Consider the following 13134-nt stretch of genomic DNA (forward strand, 5'->3'; position numbering starts at 1 on the left):
GATTAGCTGGCAGTCAACATCAACAAAACTCACCTTTGTGATTTGGTTGACTTAATGGTTGCAAATGCATCTGCAGGTTATCCATACATCTCTGTGCCATGTCTGTCTTAGCATCGCCGGTCAAATGTGGAGACACTCTGGCACATTCAATGGGGGTCTGGCGGCAGACACTTTGGCATCTTCGGGCAGAAACCTAATCCTGCAGCCACCAAACCGGAACCCCTCAACGCCTTGACTGTGCCTACAAACTCTGTCCATAAAAGTCATGAACAGAATCGGTGACAAAGGACAGCTTTTCTAACCTCTTTTGTAAAAGTTTCATTGCAATTATTATGCCAAATAATACGTTGCGAAGATCAGTTTGAATCGAGAATTGCATTGAATCGAATCTAAATCAAATCGTCACCCTAAGAATCAGATTCAGATCGAATCGTTAGGTGTCCGAAGACTCACAACCCTATAGATCAGGTCTATACACCCACTGACAGTACAATAATAGACCCATAGCTGCTAATGCAATTAAGATGAATATGTGCTAGACCCACTATGGACTGGACTCTCACTATGGACTGGACTCTCATTATTATGTTAGATCCACTATGGACTGGACTCTCACTATTATGTTAGATCCACTATGGACTGGACTCTCACTATTATGTTAGATCCACTATAGACTGGACTTTCACAATATTATGCCAGAACAAGGGTCACCAACCTTTTTGAGACCAAGAACTACTTCTTGGGTACTGATTAATGCGAAGGGCTACCAGTTTGATACACACTTAAATAGATTGCCAGAAATAGCCAATTTGCTCAATTTACCTTTAACTCTATGTTATTATTAATAATTAATGATATTTATCCTTGTGGAAACACTGATCATCTTAATGATTTCTCACAATAAATATATATTTTTGATGACATGTTTTAAATAGGTTAAAATCCCATCTGCACTTTGTTAGAATTTATAACAAACTGGACCAAGCTATATTTCTAACAAAGACCAATCATTATTTCTTCGAGACTTTCCAGAACACAAATTTTAAAAGAAATTCATAAGACCGGCCGCCGCCTTTGCTGCTCACTGCTCCCCTCACCTCACCTCCAAGGGGGTGATCAAGGTTGATGAGTGAAATGCGAGAACCCGCACGGCCCCCAGAGACTATCACACCCCCCCAACATACCAAGAATCAGGCTTTCCACAACTTCCCCTCCATACCTCACACGGTGCTTGAATCCGTCCCTGACCCTCCAGCCTCTGTAACACATCAGAGGTCAAAACCTGTGGGAGACAGACCGAGGAGTTCTATGTAGCGACCTCGGTTCTTTAATTACCTCCCTGCCTTGTGGACATCTTGCAGAGACCATAACTCCTTACGTGACTTGTGTTCTGAGGCTGTGACCCGATGGCGGGGGGTGCAATGTGTACTCGGTCGGCAGGATTTTCTAAAGGAAGCAGTTGTTCAGTCCTTCCGGGATGTGGCGATCACGTCGATTCATGGGAATTTCAATCAATCTCCGTGAATTACACAGACATGTGAGAGTCTGCAGAAATTCAATAAGTAAATTCCGCCTTTTTTGAATAAAATGTTGTAGCGTGTAAGGGTGGGGGTCAAAAGATGAAGCTAACTTGGTTTTCTTACCAGCAACCTAGAGGTATCTACAGTCGTGGTCAAAAGGTTACAAACTTGTAAAGAACATAATGTCAAGCTTGTCTTGAGTTTCCAATCATTTCTAGAACTCTTATAGAGTGATTGCAGCACAAACTTGTTGGTCAGAGAAAAACATTCATGAACTTTACTTCTTTTATGAATTTGGTTCTACTGAAAATGTGAGGAAATCTGCTGGGTCAAAAGTATACACACCGTATTTCCTTGAATTTCCGCCGGGTACATAGGATGCACCTGACTAGAATGACGTATTTAGAATTACGCATGCTTAGCATTACCTCAGGATTAACGCCATTTCAAACTCGTTTCGCAAAATATTATTTTTATTAGCGCATGTCTAGAATTTCCACAGGGTCAAACTCGTCACGTCACGAGTGACACTTCACCTGTCATCATTTTCGAAATGGAGGAGGCTGACTTCAATCATTTGAAATCGCATAAAGGGAAGAAGATTAAGAGCTATTCAGTAAGATTTAAGGTCCAAGCTATTGAATATGCTAAAAAGAACAGTAAGCTGCTATGTTTTATTAGTATACCATAGCTGCGTGTGTCAAATATGTGTCATTAAATGACTGGTGGTAGAGGGCGCTAGTGATCCTTCTTGCGACTACTCGGCTGCAGAAGAAGTGACAACAAGCAGCAAGAGTGAGCAGCAATTGTCTGGTGAGAACCCGTCTGACCGGAGCTCCAACAGGAACAGAAGTTCCGTGGGTAAATAACTTAAACACACCACATATCAAAACAATTGCAACATTGCCAAGAGTTAGCTCAGCTGAGTCTGCTCTCAGTGCTGCTGGAGTGATCGCCGACTGCCCAAATGTCACACGCAGTCTACGTGACGTGACAGCGTTGGATTTTACGTCATTCGGCGAGATTCGGTCGGTTCCAAAAAAAAAAAGAGTCATAGCAGACATCAGATAATAATGTAACAAACACCTAAAAAAACAACATTAAAAGGCATTAAAAAAAAAAATCTTAATTGCTATCAGTGTTCAAAAATGTTCAATTTAAGACACAAATAAAGCATATTTTGCTAGATTTGTTGAAATCCTGTGTTGGTTGGGGTTAAGGTTAAAAAAAAACAAAAAATCCCCAATAAAACATGAATTACAAAATTCATAAATTCAAAGAGGAGGATGAAATGTCATTGAAATAACTTTTGCAGCCACTTTCTCAAAATGCTGCCCCGAAATGATGTCAATTAGGCCGCGACAATCACACCAAAAAAATAAAAATCAAGCAAATTCCTGGAGGTACTGGTGGCTTTGAAGATTTTCTAAAAGGTTCCAGTAACACTTTAGTATGGGGAACATATTCTACGTAACAAAGACTCATTCATCCATCTTCTTCCGCTTATCCGAGGTTGGGTCGCGGGGGCAGCAGCCTAAGCAGGGAAGCCCAGACTTCCCTCTCCCCAGCAACTTCGTCCAGCTCTTCCCGGGGGATCCCGAGGCGTTCCCAGGCCAGCCGGGAGACATAGTCTTCCCAACGTGTCCTGGGTCTTCCCCGTGGCCTCCTACCGGTTGGACATGCCCTAAACACCTCCCTAGGGAGGCGTTCTGGTGGCATCCTGACCAGCTGCCTGAACCATTTCATCTGGCTCCTCTCCGGCAGAGGAAACTCATTTGGGCCGCTTGTACCCTTGATCTTGTCCTTTCAGTCATGACCCAAAGCTCATGACCATAGGTGAGGATGGGAACGTAGATCGACCGGTAAAGTGAGAGCTTTTCCTTCCGGCTCAGCTCCTTCTTCACCACAACGGATCGATACAGCGTCCGCATTGCTGAAGACGCCACACCGTCCAGTCTTCCCTCACTCGTGAACAAGACTCCTAGGTACTTGAACTCATTCACTTGGGGCAGGGTCTCCTCCCCAACCCGGAGATGGCACTCCACCATTTTCCGGGAGAGAACCATGGACTCGGACTTGGAGGTGCTGATTCTCATCCCAGTCGCTTCACACTCGGCTGCGAACCGATCCAGTGAGAGCTGAAGATCCTGGCCAGATGAAGCCATCAGGACCACATCATCTGCAAAAAGCAGAGACCTAATCCTGCAGCCACCTAACCAGACTCCTAACAAAGACTTAATTTAGAGTTATTTGGGTTAGGGTTAAGTTGTGTAATAAGGCCTTGCAGAATAAGGCATTAATAAGTACTTAATAATGACTAATTAAGAGCCAATATGTTACTAATTTGCATGCTAATAAGCAACTAATTAATGTTGAATATGTTCCTCATACTAAAGTGTTACCAAAGTTTCACGTGTAACATATGTGCCTGAACACATCACCTGTTAGACAGCGTTGCATTCTTGTGTTTATTAACAATGCCAAAGTGTCAAATCATTGGGTTCGTGCAAATTATTTTAACCTCTTTTGGAGTTTTTCCTTGCCCGAGTAACGGGTTCAGTTCAGGGGACGTGGTCGTGGTTTGTGAATCCCTCTGAGGCACTTGTGATTAAGGGGCTGGATAAATAAACTCTGATTGATTCGACCGTGGTCCATTTTTTGGGGGGGACCTCACAGTTTGGCGAACATACTTATGTGGGGGTTTGAATCCAGTGGGAACCCGGATTTATTCAAGACCAAAAGGAAGTGCGTTACATGTGGATTGTAATCGTCAAAGGTCCCTTTTAACCGGAGCCATATTGCATCGCTTGATGGAAAAAAATCTGTTTTTCGGAACATTTAAAAATGACCTGACTAAGTCCAAGACGTCAGATGATACCGTAACGTAGCACCGGGACTCAGTCGGATTCTGTACCCATCCTGAATGCCTGCGCTTCACCAGACAAGCATTCCAGTCACAAGTTCTGCCCTTCGTAGTAGATTTGGTTTTATGTAGGCTACCTCCATGACTACCTCTGCCAAAAACATTTTCCGAAAAACCTGTTTGGATTCTTTCATAAAGCGGACCATCCCGAGATTGTTTACTAAGTGAAAGTTTATGATGTGTAATTTTGTTAGTTGTAGTTTTTAATAGCAAATTTGGATGTGTTGACATCTCTTCGGAAAAATCAGGAGCAAGTCAATAGTGAAGCCAATGTATATTAGCATCAAGCTAGCACTTCTTTGGAAAAGCGGAGCCTTACTTTACTTACGTTTGAGCGTTCTTTTCAGTCAATTTCTTTGTTGGCCAGTGCGAAGACCGTGGCAACCGGAGTACCGTAACGTAGCACCGGGATTCGGTCGGATTCCGTACCCATCCCGAATGCCCGCACTTCCCCAGACAAGCATTCCAGTCACAAGTTCTGCGCTTCGTAGTAGATTCCATTTTTTATAAGCCGTGACTACCTCTGCCAAAAACAGTATCCGAAAAACGTGTTCGGATTCTTTCATAAACCGGACCATCCCGAGATTGTTTACTAAGTGAAAGTTTATGATGTGTAATTTTGTTAGTTGTAGTTCTTATTAGCAAATTTGGATGTGTTGACATCTCTTCGGAAAAATCGGTAGCACGTCAATAGTGAAGCCAATGTATGTTAGCATCAAGCTAGGACTTCTTTGGAAAAGCGGAGCCTTACTTTACTTACGTTTGAGCGTTCTTTTCAGTCAATTTCTTTGTTGGCCAGTGCGAAAACCGAGGCATCACGGGCAACCGGAGTACCGTAACGTAGCACCGGGATTCGGTCGGATTCTGTACCCATCCCGAATGCCCGCGCTTCCCCAGACAAGCATTCCAGTCACAAGTTCCGCGCTTCATAGTTGATTCCATTTTTTGTAGGCCGTGACTACCGCTGCCAAAAACAGTATCCGAAAAACGTGTTTGTGTTCTTTCATAAACCGGACCATCCCGAGATTGTTTACTAATTGAAAGTTTATAATGTGTAATTTTGTTAGTTGTAGTTCTTAATAGCAAATTTGGATGTGTTGACATCTCTTCGGAAAAATCGGTAGCACGTCAATAGTGAAGCCAATGTATATTAGCATCAAGCTAATACTTCTTTGGAAGGGTGGAGCCTTACTTTACTTACGTTTGAGCGTTCTTTTCAGTCAATTTCCTTGTTGGCCAGTGCGAAGACCGTGGCATCACGGGAAACCGGAGTACCGTAACGTAGCACCGGGATTCTGTCGGATTCTGTACCCATCCCGAATGCCCGCGCTTCCCCAGACAAGCATTCCAGTCACAAGTTCCGCGCTTCGTAGTAGATTCCATTTTTTATAAGCCGTGACTACCGCTGCCTAAAACAGTATCCGAAAAACCTGTTCGGATTCTTGCATAAACCGGACCATCCCGAGATTGTTTACTAAGTGAAAGTTTATAATGTGTAATTTTGTTAGTTGTAGTTCCTAATAACAAATTTGGATGTGTTGACATCTCTTCGGAAAAATCGGTAGCACGTCAATAGTGAAGCCAATGTATATTAGCATCAAGCTAGCACTTCTTTGGAACGGTGGAGCCTTACTTTACTTACGTTTGAGCGTTCTTTTCAGTCAATTTCTTTGTTGGCCAGTGCGAAAACCGTGGCATCACGGGCAACCGAGACACCGTAACGTAGCACCGGGATTCTGTCGGATTCTGTACCCATCCCGAATGCCCGCGCTTCCCCAGACAAGCATTCCAGTTACAAGTTCCGCGCTTCATAGTTGATTCCATTTTTTGTAGGCCGTAACTACCGCCGCCAAAAACAGTATCCGAAAAACAAGTTTGGATTCTTTCATAAACCGGACCATCCCGAGATTGTTTACTAACTGAAAGCCGACCTTTGAGTCCGGAACTGCATTGAAGAAATGATAGATGGATAGATATCTGAGTTTTAGTTCCTTGCATGCACACAGTAAGCCTTTTGTTTTCTCTGGAATTACAAACTGAATGGGGTCGTCCCAAGAAAAGGTACACGTTTCTGTGTTATCTGGGAAATCACTGGTGGAACCCTTGAAAAGGTAAGTTTTCACCTGCATTCACTGAAAACAAACGCACTCCGGAACGGTAAGAAACTGCCATTTTTTTGTTCCATAGGGTGAAAGCCGGTTGTCGGACACCGGTCTTTGGGGGATGACGAGCACTGTTCGGCCATTCGCAACAAGGTCGGTTCTCCAGGTCCGGCGAGGAAGCAGCTGTAGAACAAACTGCGGTATAGAAAAGTCCGTGGCCAGCCGGCCGGAGTGTATTATCTCCATCTGGGCTGAGTGGCGCTGAGTGTCGCCACCACGGCGGTCGCCATCAATAGCGACGACGGTCTGTGAGAGAACGTCTTGCCTGCCACTGCCGTGCGTTCGTCGCTTCTGTCGGCTCCGATCACCGGAGCTTCGGATCCCGGAATAGTAGCTTCCGTGGTGCATCCGTCGGAGCAACCGCTGCCACTGCCGGAACTGCTGCCTTCGTCACCTGCGTGGACACACACACACACACACACACATACACACACACACACACACACACACACACACACACAGAAAAAAGACCAGGCTCTCAGACTTCTAACCAAATTAAAAGTGACTTCCAAGTAATAACTCGAAGAGGCAGTTCCTGAAGGAATTGCGTGTGAATGCTCCAATGCTGAAGTTGAAGTGAAATGCTGACAGAATGTCGTATGAATGTATGAATGGTTTCAATGTTGAAAAGCTGACGTTGAACTGAAATGCTAATGGAACTGAGGATGAATCTAGAAATGGTTTAAATGTTGAAATCGTTTAAACGCTGAGATAGTCTGAATGTTGGAATGGTTTGAATGTTGAACAGTTTGAATTTGGTTTGGAACTTGGGAAAGTATGAGTTTGAATGTCCAGGATGGATGTTGGAATGGTTTGAATAGGTTGAAAAATGTGGGAATTGTGCAACTTGGAAAAATGTCCCATTCATTTCAGTGGGAACTTTCTGGAAATGTAGGGATTTTGAGAAAAGCGAGATTTTTTGAAAACAATGATTGGACGCATGAATGTCCTGAATGAGCTGAATTGGTTGGTGTTGGAATTGTTTAATTGGTCAAGAAATGTTCAACTAGTAACTGTTTTTAATTGAAAATTTCCTGGATTTTTAGGAAAACCAGGAATTTTTCTAGTTCCTTAACCAACTTGGTTTTTGTCTGAATATGAAGACTGTTTTGACGGAGGAACAGTAAAAATGGATTGAAACATGTGGAAGGAGTAGTTGAACTTAAGAAGGGTGGAAATAGGTTACCAAAAAACGGGAATTCTTGGAAATGTATTGAATGTGGAAAAATGGTAGTTTGAATGTCCAGGATGAGTTGAATGTGTTAAAGGTGGAATGGTTTGAAGACTGTGGGAATTGTGGAAGTTTGAAAAATGGCCAGATCATTTTGAATGAGGAAAATGTAAACAAAAAGAAAGGAATTATTGGAAATCTGGGATTTTTTTTTTTAGAATTTTTGAAATATATCACACAATTCATGAACAGGCTGAATATCTTTAAGTTGGAAGGGTTTGAATCAGATGAAAAATGTGGGAATTGTGGAACTTTAACGAATGTCCCATTGATTTCAATGGGAATTTGAGAAAAATTGGGAAGTTTTTTGAAAATGGTAAAAAACTTGAATGGTCCGAATGAGTTAAAATGGTTGGTGTTGGAATTTTTCAAATAAGTCGAGAAATGTTGAAGTAGTAACATGTTGAATTGAGAAGAGTTAATACGGAATTCCTGGAATTTCTTAGTTTTTTTGTCCTGTTTAATAGGACTGTTTTGACGGTTGAAATGTGTTGAAAAATGTGGAAGCAGTAGTCGCCAGAAAAAATGATGTAAAATCCTGGAAAAAAATGTTAACTAGGGAAATGATAGTTTGAGTTTCCAGAATGGTGGAATGTGTTGAAGGTAGAATGGTTTGAATAGGTTGAAAAATGTGGAAATGGTAAAAGTTTGAAAAAATGGCCGATTCATTTTGAATGCGGAAAAATGTCCCGGAAAACCTGGAAGTCTGGGAATTCTGGGATTTTCTAAGAATTTGTCAAGGGAAAGCCCGCGATTGCCGAATAAGCTGAACAGTTTGAAGTTGGAACGATTTGAATCGGTTGAAAAATGTGGAAGGTAGAGCGCACCAATATGTGGAGAATAATAATAATAATAATAATAATAATAATAATAATAATAATAATAATAGATACATTTTGGTGTAGAAAACCATATGTGTAAATGCTCCAAAGCATTCACACAATTAGGAGCCAGTTTCAAATTCAGTTAGTAAAAAAATGGACAATATTACCCCCCCCCCCCCCCCCCCCAATTGAATATGTATCAATTAGCAAAAAAAAAAAAACACCATTTCAAGATGTTTTAGTGTTTAAAGGATTAAAAAATGACATATTTATTGACATAAATAAAAATTACCCCATTGATCCAAATGAATCACAATGTCTGTTTCAGTCACTAAGTTATTTAGTCACTACAGTAATGACAACTTGTGTTCACATCCACAGGAACAACATGGGTTAGCCTACTCTATATTGTATTTACAACCTTACTAGTCTTCACTTCACAGCGACAGACGGTTCATCTAATTATTGACATTATTTACACATTACTTTGGCCTTTTTTCTTCGATGGCTCTGGCATGAGCCTCTCTGGTAAATTTCTGCTTCAGTGGATTCTTCCTTGGATTTTATAGCCAACTTCTGTCTCTTCGACTTCCTCTCCACTTCTAACCGGGTGGCCTGGGAATGCTTTGGGATCCCCCGGGAAGAGCTGGACGAAGTGGCTGGGGAGAGGGAAGTCTGGGCTTCCCTGTTTAGGCTGCTGCCCCCGCGACCCAACCACAAATAAGCGGAAAAAGATGGATGAATAAATGGATGGACGATTTAGAATGCACATAAACAAGGGAAATGAGTGTGTTCTTGCCTCTGATGGGCAGAATCCCAAAAAAGTGCAGTCCATCCATCCATTTCTACCGCTTATTCCCTTTTGGGGTCGCGGGGGGCGCTGGCGCCTATCTCATCTACAATTGGGCGGAAGGCGGGGTACACCCTGGACAGTGATTCAAGTAATTAAAAAATCAAACACAGTGTTACTGTTCAAACTGTGTGCAATGTTACAGTGGCCAATAAATAAGAATTAGACTTGTTCACTAAGACCTCTGCCTTGTTTTTAATGAATATTTAGGCCTGCTACGCTACTGTGTTTTCATGTTGCTCAGTATGCTAGTACTTGGAGAGCCAAGTACTTTGTAAGGTAAAATAAAAATGTATAAAATACATTCAAAGTCTGAATACTAGAGTAAATATTCTGTAGTTTTTCCTGTCATGACTAAAGACACATCCCATGTTTGTGTTGCACAAGCGCCTGTGTGCCACATCACTGTCACCATGACAACCCAGCCATATCGTTTCTCCGACCAAATTTTCCTTCAGCAACATACGTGCTGTGAATGTGCCACCACGGCAACGGCTGGCTGTTAACCAAATGATGCCTGACTCTTTTGTCAAGCCGACGAATCCTTCGGCGTGACACGAGGGCGTACTTACCGGCGTGACACGAGGACATACTCCACTCTGCAGGAAGATCTCACCTGAGAGACAGCTGAGATCTTCCTGCAGAGTGGATGCTTCTACATTTCTGCAGGGATGGCGTTTTGCATCTACTGGGCGGGTGTGCACGGTGTATCATTTTAAAACCAGCATGAGACTCAAAAAGGCGGAATAGATAGATTACCCTCCTATTTCCTCATTTATATATATATATATATATATATATATATATATATATATATATATATATATAAATAGACACACACATAAATGCAGTATATATATACATATATATATATATATATACATATATATATATATATACATATATATATATATATATATATATATATATGTATATATATACATATATATATACATATATATATATATATACATATATGTATATATATACATATATATATACATATATATATATATATACATATATATATATATATATACATATATATATATATATGTATATATATATACATATATATATACATATATACATACATATATATATATGTATGTGTGGGGAACAAAAATCACAAGACTACTTCATCTCTACAGAAGTGTTTCATGAGGGTTTCCCTCAATCATCAGGAGATTTTAATGGAAGCATTCACATACAATGGTTTATATAGGGCACAGAGTGGGTGGGTACAGGCAGGTGTAGGGCGTGGTGATTGGCTCATGTGTTACCTAGGAGGTGTTTCCGTCTGTGACAGCATGCTGATACAATTTCACTGCGCTTGTTGAGGGATGACAGGTCAGGGTGATATATAATAAACAGTTTCTCTTTTAAGCATAGGTTGCATCTTTTATTACCACTGTTGTAAGGTGTGCTGGATGCAAGAATTTGCCATGTTATTGAATATTCAACATTATTGTCTTTGAGTTTCCAAATGTGTTTGTTGAGTTCTGTAGAATTCTGCAAAGTCTGGTTTCTAAAGGAGGCGTTGTGATTATTCCATCTGGCTTTAAACTCTCCTTCGGTTAATCCTACGTACGTGTCGGATGTGTTAATGTCCTTGCGTGTTACCTTTGCTTGGTAAACCACTGATGTTTGTAAGCACCCCCCGTTGAGAGGGCAATCAGGTTTCTTGCGACAGTTACATTCCTTATTGGTTTTGGAGTCATTCAGTCTGGGGGCAGGTCGTCCTTTTGCAATTGCTTTGTTGTGATTTTAAATGATTTGTTGTATGTTATTCATACAGCTGTAGCTCAATTTAATGTTGTTCTTGTTGAATATTGTTCTTAGGGTGTTGCCTTTGGGGAAGTGTTTGTCGATCAGAGTGAGGAACTTGTGGCCGATATTGGTTGAGATGTTTTTGCTGAATGGGGGGTTATACCAGATGATGTTTCATATTTCTGCTCTTTTTTTGGTTGGTTTCCTGGCGTGGGTTCATAGGTGAGGGTGAAGTTGTATCTGCTTTCATCAAGTGCTTTCTGGTACGGGGGGGTTGCTTGGTCCAATTCAGCTTTGCTAGATGGCAGCATCGATAGCCTTTTATTAATTCCGGTAGGTATTCTTTTGGTGGTGGTGGGTGGGTGGTTGCTGTCATGGTGCACGTATTGGAGTGTTGTGTTGGGTTTGGTGAATGGTTGGTAGCTGTTATTTCTCAGGTTGAAAGTGACGTCGAGGAAGTTGACGGTTTGCTTGTTGGCTTCAATCGTGATCCGTAGGCCGTTCTCTTTGAAGATTTGGCATATGGAATATATATACACACACAAACAGTATATATATATATATATATATATATATATATATATATATTTGTATGTATGTGTGTGTCTATATACAGTATATATATATATATATATATATATATATATATATATATGTATATATATATAAAAATTCAAATTGTTTTTCAGGTCTTCAAAAATCCCCTAAAGAGCAGAGATGACATAGCGTATGTGTTTTTTCCCTGACCAAATATATATATATATATATATATATATATATATATATATATATATATATATATATATATATATATATATATATATATATATATATCTATCTACTACACGTTAGGTCAGGAAAACAGAGAAAATACAGAGGCTATTTCATCCCTACAAGCCTGTTTCGCAGGACTCCCTGCTCTTCAGGGGATTTTTCAAGACCTGAAAAACAATCTGAAAACAAAAACCCCTAAAGAGCAGGGAAGTATGCGAAACAGGTTGGTGGGAAGAAATGAAATAGCCTCTGTGTTTTTGTAACGACCTAACGTATATTCTGCTCTTGACCGGTATTGATCACTGTATAACCGATAAACCACAGTAATCTCGACTATGTTTATAAATCAACTCACTTGAGTCTTGGAAGTAGATATCGTTTCCGTTGTATGCGTTCCTCAGCTTGTTGGTCATCACTCTCAGGGCCATGATTTGCTGTCGGATCAAAGTGTCGGGCCGAGTGATGTCCAGGTTCACCTCCGGGTTGTTCACCTGGTTGGTCAGGCCCTCCTTCACCACCTCTGGGAAATACCTGGGCACAAAAATGAGGGCTAATTAGGACAATTATGGCCAAAAGTTATTTATGTACTTGGAAAAAAAAGTTGAGTGAAAAACTGACCAACCATGTTTGGGTGTGTATTGTGTCAGTGCATTCCAAAATAAAAATAAGTGCACATCATTTTCTTCAGGTTGAATAAAATGATGATTCACTTTGGTATTTATTTTGAATACAATCTGCATTTCAATTCTCATAATTTTATATTTGTATGTTTTTCATAAAAACATATTTTTTTGTTTTGTTTCATTTCTTAATCTTTCCGATCTTTTATTTATTTATTTTTTCATGAATTCAACATTCCATGTATGTTGTTTATTTCCTGTCTACCGTTTTTATTTTTGTTCCACGTCCTGTTTTCCTCCATTTGCCACCACTTGAGTCCGAGGACTGGCATGCTCACCTGTACCTGCAAATCAGGCGGGTTCTTGTGTTCTCTGGACTGGCCTGGATCCTTTTTGCTTTGTACTTCCATGCCTGTCATGCTTCCTGTGCACTTCCCTGCTGCACTAGTTTTGTTTTGTT

General features: G+C 40.8%; 1 protein-coding gene across 2 annotated transcripts in view; it reads right to left on the bottom strand.

Moving 5' to 3' along the window:
- Positions 1–313: 313 nt before the first annotated feature.
- Positions 314–13134, bottom strand: part of gpc6a (glypican 6a) — a 368654-nt gene continuing 355833 nt past the window's right edge. For both annotated transcript variants that reach the window (XM_061887707.1, XM_061887708.1), the window contains 2 exons: positions 12410–12585; positions 314–6999 (listed from right to left, as the gene is read on the bottom strand). In XM_061887707.1, coding sequence (XP_061743691.1) covers positions 6782–6999; positions 12410–12585 — 394 coding nt within the window. In that variant the 3' untranslated portion in view covers positions 314–6781. The remainder of the gene's footprint in view (positions 7000–12409; positions 12586–13134) is intronic.

This window comes from Nerophis ophidion, linkage group LG25 (assembly GCF_033978795.1).
Source record: "Nerophis ophidion isolate RoL-2023_Sa linkage group LG25, RoL_Noph_v1.0, whole genome shotgun sequence".
Classification (NCBI taxonomy): domain Eukaryota; kingdom Metazoa; phylum Chordata; class Actinopteri; order Syngnathiformes; family Syngnathidae; genus Nerophis; species Nerophis ophidion.